Source organism: Macrobrachium nipponense, chromosome 44, assembly GCF_015104395.2.
Source record: "Macrobrachium nipponense isolate FS-2020 chromosome 44, ASM1510439v2, whole genome shotgun sequence".
Taxonomy (NCBI): Eukaryota; Metazoa; Arthropoda; class Malacostraca; order Decapoda; family Palaemonidae; genus Macrobrachium; species Macrobrachium nipponense.
The window spans coordinates 40,175,914-40,183,983 of record NC_087221.1 but is presented as its reverse complement, the minus strand read 5'-3'; the positions used below and the strand labels follow the sequence as shown (position 1 = coordinate 40,183,983).

At 31.8% G+C, this 8,070-nt stretch overlaps 1 protein-coding gene across 3 annotated transcripts in view; it reads left to right on the top strand.

Moving 5' to 3' along the window:
• The window catches only part of LOC135204209 (uncharacterized), a 52,784-nt gene that overhangs the window by 42,227 nt on the left and 2,487 nt on the right, over positions 1 to 8,070 (top strand). Inside the window, exons 5-6 of one of the 3 annotated variants that reach the window (XR_010312131.1) lie at positions 1,494 to 1,601; positions 7,040 to 8,070. The exon at positions 7,040 to 8,070 is cut by the window's right edge and continues 2,487 nt beyond it. Coding sequence is in view for 1 of the 3 variants with exons in the window: in XM_064234313.1 (XP_064090383.1) it covers positions 1,494 to 1,496 (3 nt within the window). In the remaining 2 variants the exon portion in view is untranslated. Of the gene's footprint in view, positions 1 to 1,493 lie in introns of all 3 variants that reach the window. The other 2 variants (XR_010312132.1, XM_064234313.1) reach the window with 2 other exon arrangements.

Sequence of the window (8,070 nt, the reverse complement as noted above, 5' to 3'; positions counted from 1 at the left end):
CTCATTAAAATACAGAAACAGTGTTAAAAGAGAAGAATGTTGAATTAATGATCAAGACATTTGTTTCAGGAGTAAGAGAACTTGGGCCCATGTCTGACCTAAGCAATTTGATTTGTATGGGGTGTGGTGCTTACTAATAGGTATATGCTGTATATGCCTTTTCAATACATACACATTGTTGCGATTAGCATGAAACTCGAGACACTGTTTTCACTAGCCTTAATGTGTAGTGATTGTAAAGGTGAATATGCAACTATAAGATGCAAGGCTTGGTTTGATTAGAGGGACAAAGACCTTGGCAAATAAAATTGTATACTCTCGCACTCCCATTGAGGAATACTGTATGTTCATAGAATTAGGAAACATGAGCAATTAGCAGCATATTGGACCTGCATGTCTTTTATAAGCTGGGATTGAAATTATCCTTCTCAGACATGCTCATCAGTGTGTGTATCATGCCCCCCCCAATAGTAAGAGAAATTTATATGACTAAAAGGTCATTCCTGGTGTATTTATAGTCAGTCATGTTAATGAACTGTAACTTTTTCGACTTGAATATATAATTGTATGTTAACTACATTCTTTTATTTTTTAAGCTTTACACAAATTTAATTATCCCTAAAAGTCCATCTTTCATGGCACTAATTCTAGAAAAAGCAACAGTTTCCGGTCATTTTTGTGTTGCAGAAGGATAGCAGGTATCATATGTTGTAGTACTAGGTACTTATATGTTGAGCTTGAGATAAATGTTAACTTCATGACATTCCTGCTGATTTCATTTTCATTGAGTAAATTGATGAAATCAGTTTTTACTGTGATAAACAGTATTGAAAAATAACTCCAATGGAGGAAAAGCGTCTTTTTCCCAACTTTATTTGCAAGGAAATTATTGAGATATGTCTATGTGCTTGAATACTGTAATCCATTCCCATGTAAATGCTGGTGGCCAACAGATATTCTTAATTTCTGATTTTTATGTTAAGACAGTGATTGTTAGTGTGCATTTTTGAATCAGTGTTTAAAGTATCCTTAGCTGTGGTATATAATTACTTATTTCAATTGTTTTTAGTAAATTCTGAGAAGGATTTTGTTTTTTGAGAATGTAATGTACATTTGGAGTACATACATTCATTACATGGAATCATGCAGTCCTTTTGTGGGAAGTGGGAATATTTTATTTAAATGTGAAAGACTATAAAATATCATTATTAAACTACAGTATACTACTACACTGTATTTATTTCCTCACCCCTTTGACTTCCAAGCCTAATTAGAACCTGCTGTCACTCCTGTCAAACTCCTCTGTCGCTCAGTTTTTATGCTTTTCAGTCTAGGCACCATAAGGATTATTCTTGTCCTCTGCATATATACTCCATAACTTTCTGTCATATTTTGGTTCTGATGGTTCTGATAATTATATGTGTTAGTATTATAATTGATTATTGTTATTGTTATTATTCTACTTTCATAAAAAGGCTTTATTTCTGTTACAGTGAATCCTCTTGTTGGCCACCGTTATGCTTAATGGTTTGGTGAACAGCATTCATCCAACATAGATTTGAAGAAATGTGTTATTAGAATGATTGAGTGATCTGGCTCAGGTATGTGTCAATTTGAAATCCTTCTGCTTTTGTATATTTTTTAGAATTGGTGAGTGAAAGTTATTTGACTGTGATGGAGAATGAATTTACTTTGTATTATTTTGAGAGGTTTTATTGAAAACAAATAGAGCTGTGTGCTTCTGATTCTGTGAAGAAGAAAGTTTTTCCAGTATCCTTAAATTTTTCAATTTCAGTATTTAAAGTCACTTCTGCTGTCTAACACAGTTGTAGGTTACTATTTCACACGTTAATATTTTTCATCATCCAAGATTTTATATATATTTACATATTTAACAAGACAGCTTTTATCTGTTCATTCCTGACATAAGCCAGGTAATCTCGTGTACAATTTACATTACATCACCAAAATTAATTTGAGGCATCTCTCTTACACTGTGCATCTTGCAAGTTTTATTTATGATTCACATCACACTGAGAACATACATTCTCAGTGAGTGACCCTTGGTGTCTTTTTTTTTTTTTCTGTCTTTCATAACTTACTCTCATTGTAACTAAGTCCAACACATCACCTGGAATGCTAGATGTTCTGTTCGTCTTGTAAGTTGAAATCTTCTGTAATGTGTTTGATTTTTGTGTATTGTGATGAAAGAGTTGCCATTCCACAATTTAAACAATATAGATTCATGAATGATTTTCTGTAGGAAAAGTTTAGTGAGTATTTTCAATACTTTCAACTTGACAAAATTTATTAGGTATTGGCCCAAAGAAACTACCCTCATGTTAAATTTTTTATTATAAGTTCTGTATGGTTGTTTCTCATCTAATTTTCTTCTATTAAGATTACTTCATCGTTAAGCAGTTTAGATTTTTTCCATGAAAATGCAGCGAATAGATTACTACAACAAATGTTTTTCTTATAACATTAGAAGTTGCTTTGTTTAAAAAACTTTTTGAATTCCCATGTGTTAGTAAATGTTTGACTAATTAATGGTGCTGTAGTGTGGGGTTTGATATGGAAATGTAATGAAATGCTTTTCATTAGTATATACTGTACTCTATTCTTAACCTTGAAATTAGTTTTGTGGACATCGGTCACGTGTGGATATCTGTTATATGATGAGCTGTTGCCAGATTGAGTAATTTTGAATGGAAATTCTGTTTTCACTAAGGTTAGAACTTGGAAGTTTTATTGTTCATTGGCTGATAAGAACCATGAATAGTTTCAGATCTCATCAATTTTTGTCTTAGAGTAGCAAATAGTTGGAGGCAGGAAAGAGAAAGTGCTATTCTGTCTTTTTGAGGATGTATTATGAAGTTCAGAAGGAAAAGACCAAATTTCATGAACCATAATATTATTAGACTAAAGGAAAATCAAGGTTTGTATGGTATGAAGATACTCTGTATAACTAAATTGTAACAGGACAGGGGCCAACTTTGTAAGGAACCAAATCATTTTTTATGCTTGATATGTCTGCATGCTAACTACTGAGGATAAAATTGAATCTATTTTCATTAGTAAGAGAGTATTTTCTGAATTTGGGTATTCTTTCTAATAATATTTCACTATGACTTAAGAACTGATGAAGTGGCTGGAATCCACTGAACTCTTTAACATATCAAGTATCCTACCTGTCCTCACAAGAGGAATATGGGAAGTACTACATTTTGCAGGATCTGTATCCTATTATCTATATATAGTTATATTTTTTCTCTTGTAGAGCTGCAAAGTCTGGTATAACAATGTTGGGAAATTGAGATTACTTAAGAATTTGGCAAAGTGCTGGATAATTCTCTCGTGTGTGCTTTTGTCAAAGTACTTACTTTGCAAAAACACAGAGTTGATGAATTTGCTAAGAGTGGTCCCTATCTTGAAAGAATATCTTGTCATCATCATCATCCTCGTTATATTAGTTCTCTTCATACGCTTCCATTTTATTCCTTTTTCTGTCAAAGTATGTATTCTATTTTACCCTATGAGTAGTTTTCTGTTCTATTGAGTGCTGTACTTCTTTGCCTTCAATTTTTAAATGTTGTGGTGGTCCTTTGCATTGTAAATGCTTTAATGCATTACCTCATATACAGAAAAATTCTACTTTAATACTGTATGAAAACTCTTGGTTATTGCTGTTGACAGGAAGTACTATACAGTATTTCCGGTTTTATGCTTATTAAACAGGCAATGAATTTTGTGTCTTGACTCTTCCTCTGTGGATTCTTGACATAAGAAATGGCATGCTTGAACATCAATTTTAATGTACTACGTATATATTTTTGTCTTTTCTCTTCCTCTCCTCCAGAAAATGTTGAGCATATTCTTCTAATCATGTGTACAGAGAATTTGGTGATTTTTAATAGAAAAAATGATTTCTAATATTAATGTTAGATATTCACATTAAAAGTGTGAATGCAATATTGGAAAAAATGTAGATTTTATCATTGTTAAGGTAGCTGTGATAGGAAGCATGATTTTGATTTAATGTTAGGCAGCTGTTCATGTTTTAGTTACCTTGAAAACATCATTTGGATTATCATTTTCTTATCTCTTCATCATGTGGTAGGGTTTTTCATGGTCTCTGGCAATTTCTTTGAAAGTTTTGTATTTTGTTTCAATGAACTAAATATTCTAAATCAACTAATAGTTAAAAAAAAATGTCCTGTTCAATTTCAAGATGAAAGGTTAGCTAGAACATTGAAGCACTCCAAGAGTGGTTTGTTCCCTAAAGAAAGAAACTATTTGCAAATATGTATTCCATTAAGTATGAATAGTAGAGTTTTCATCAGATGATTTTGCAGTGTGTGTGTGCGCAGGAGAGATAATGCATGTTATCCAGGGGAAATCTGGATTTAATGCCTGTGAGCAGAATTGAGGGTGTGAAGCAGTCTTTGACAGAATAAGAAATCAAGCAAGTTAAAATTTTAGATCATGTACTGTATGTCTGGGAAGTTACCAGAAGACTTGGTCTGTTTTAGCTTTTGGGGCAGGACTTTATATTTGGTTGAAAATTTTCATTTAAAGAATACCCCTCCCCTATTTTTTTGGGTTGCATCCTTTTTCATTGACTTAGTTTCCTATGTTAGCTGTTCTGTCAATTGTTACACTCTTCATTCTTAGGTATATTAGGCTTGTAGATGCCACAGATTCCTTGCTTTACAATCATGGATTGTTTTTTTAACTGGTTTCCAGCTGGCACTAGAGGATTATCCTTTTGTTGTGACTGAAGGTTTGTTAGCTTTGAAAAATACACATTTATTAAAAAAAATTCATATTTTGTGTACAATGCTCTTTGGTTCTAGCATACCTAAGCATGCATGCAGTTTTTAATATGTAGTGAGGAAATATGTTTTCTGTCAGAGTATTGAGTATTTGTCCTTCCGGTTTTGTAATAATCTTTTCTACAGCAGAAGAACATCACAATTGTTAGTAGTATGTGTATTTTGTGTTTCCATTGGTTTATGGAGATCCCATATTCATTGCATCTTTTCTTTTCTGTTCACATTAGTAATTGATGTTAGGATTCCCTGATCATGCCTTATGTTTAGTATCCATAGCTCTGCTCAAATACCATTTCTTAGCTTATAGAAAATATTTTAATCTTACAGGGGTAGCAATGTTATGAATCATTTGTTTATTAGGGAGAACTATAAGAACAGAGTATATAGCTGTCCTTAGCAATCCTATGGCTTTTGTGTGACTGTATTTTAATTCCAATGCAGAAATACAGTACTTTACTCTAAAAGAATATTTAGTGATATACTTTAAAGAAGTTTGAAGTCTTTGAGCATATATTACCACTCACTATATGTATTTTTAGGTAGTATTTTGATAATGTTGAGTATTGGTGTGTTATTGAGAATTTTTAAAGCATTTTTATAACTTGTTGTTTGAAAAGCATGTGTTCATGAAAAGTACTCTGTGAATTCATAAAAAATTGTAGTTATTTTCTTTCATTGTAGTTGTTTTTTTATGATCTGTAATAGCCTTTGTAATTACAGAACCTTTTTGTAGTCTTTGTGATACTGCCAGATGTAACTTTTTATATAGTGTATGGGTAATAGTAGTAAAAGTAGTTGTAGGAATTTGTAACTTTATAAGAAATTGTTACCTTGAATTATACTTTATTTGAAACATTGATTACTAAATAGTCATGAATTTTTTCAATATTACAGTACAGTATATACAAAAGTCAAGGTTTTTTCAAGTTACATTAATCAACGGAGCAATGACTACCATCATTGTGAATCTCGATCTGCAATTTGAACTGTTTTAAACTTCATCTCTGAGTATTGTAAGCACAGTGGCTCATGACATCAACAATTCAAAAATATAACCAAAAGTTAACATTGTAAATGCATTATACTAATGTATATACTTTTAAAAGAAGGGCTGTTAATTTTTATTTTGGGAGTCCATTATATATAACTTTCCCTCCTGCTTGTTAATGGTAAGCTTTGCTGATTGCAGTTGCTGGTTACAAAAAATAAAAACTATCACTTATTCTGTTACATTTTAAAGAGTGCATTCACATCTAAAATATTAAACATTTTGTGGTTACTGCCATGGTATATGGTATTTATTATCTGTTTCCCTCAACTATGCTTTATGCTAACTTTGGTCGAATAGAATTAAAGACAGCTTGCCACATGCAAAATGTAAATAGAACATGTAAGATTTGTTCATCTTCAACATCCATTGAAAGGTCTTCCAGCTGAATTAATTTTTTCTGCTGTTGATAAATCTGGTGTAAAACAGAAGAGTATCTAATTCCAGCAGAATGGCCAAATGTGTTTAATTAAGGTTAATCATATACTCTCTAGTTGAGCATAATTAAACATGGTCATTGTTAAAGTTTTATGTTATTTAAGAAATTTGAATTGAAATAAATGAGGACAGAACTGGAAACTACATTGAATATGGACTGTATCTTTTAACATTTCTCATTGAGAGTCTCATATTTTTAGTTATCAGAAGGGTAAACCTTGGAAATTTTGTCTGTACAGTGCAGTATTGTCACTAGTAATTGTGTATACATGTTACCTTCAATTTTAAAAAACTTTCAAGAAAACATGTTCCTGGATTCATGGAGCTGCTAGGTAATTTAAAGTGTACGGTATGTAGCAATAGCAGAGCCTCAGATTACTAGTGAAATACATTACTTTGAAAAAAACACTATTCCATTTTCATTAACTTGACAGCTAGCTACTTTGCTTCTTAACCCCAGTTAAGTTTTCTTAATGTAAAAAATAAATAATTGAAAAAATGCTGCTCATATGGAAGAAGCAAGATATTCCACACAGACAGAAGTCAAAACTTCTTTCCATAGTCACCTCTCAGGATACAAAAGAACAAAAGACGAATTACACTTTGTGATTCAGAACTGTGTCAAACCTTTCTATTGACTGAACTAACCACTTGTTGATGATTGGTAGTTAGACTGGCAAGCGGTATGGGATACTTAATGAACTTTTTATTTCCTCAGTCTGTAGAAGCTGATCACATTCATGTTATTGAAACATCCAGTCCAGAGGGTACATTTGCCAAAGTTTCCTGACAGACAACTGCCAGTTATCTCCATTGAACCATCTACTAATTGTTATAAAACTATTTGGTTCTTTCTTACATTGTCATTGCCATAATTGTGATGAATTCTCACTAATATCATTGTAAAATAACTTTGAAAGAACAGTCCCTTCACAGAAATATTTAAATGGAACTGTTCTTTCAAAAGAGTTATATAATCTTTATTGTATTTATAGAATCTTTACTAATCATTTAATTGATTATTGATATAAGCCCTTTTTAAAATATTTGCACTATAATTGAGCACTTGCACCTTTCTTCATAACAGTGAACATGCACCATCTTGCACTCGGTAAAATGTGAGCACTGCTCTTTTTGAATGATGACGAATCAAAGACTATTGCGTATAGAATTTTGTCCCTTGTTGACTCATGTTATGGATCTTAGTAGTTTTGCATTTTAGTAAAGGTGTATATATATATTGTAATCTTGGTATCATTTGCATTTTTAGTAAGTTTATTGCTATACTGGGAGTATTATTGTTCTTGCTTTAATTTGAAGCTATCATGTACTATTTTATTCATAAAATGTCCTGTATAATCATTAATAGTTTACACATTTTATGGTAATTTACTAGTCAAGTATGCATTTATTAGTTTTTGCCTTATTTTTTTTTATAGTTGAACTGTGGACGAATCTTTGATAGACCAATATTGGAATGCCATGATAAACTTAGCCCTTGACCCCTTAGAGTTTGTTGTCAGTGTCTTTTCAAGGTTGGGCTTCATGGCACTTTGCCTATTGTTCTATGACTTGATTAGTGAATTTAGAAACTTCGTAATAAAAGGAATATTGGACCTTTGCCAGGGTGTTCTCTGGTGGCTCTTATGCTTTTATTTATTTTTTTTTATTTATATCTTTTTGTTAAGAAAAAATGCTAAAAGTAAGCTAGTTACTACAATACCTGCAATAGATGTGTGTTATATTGGG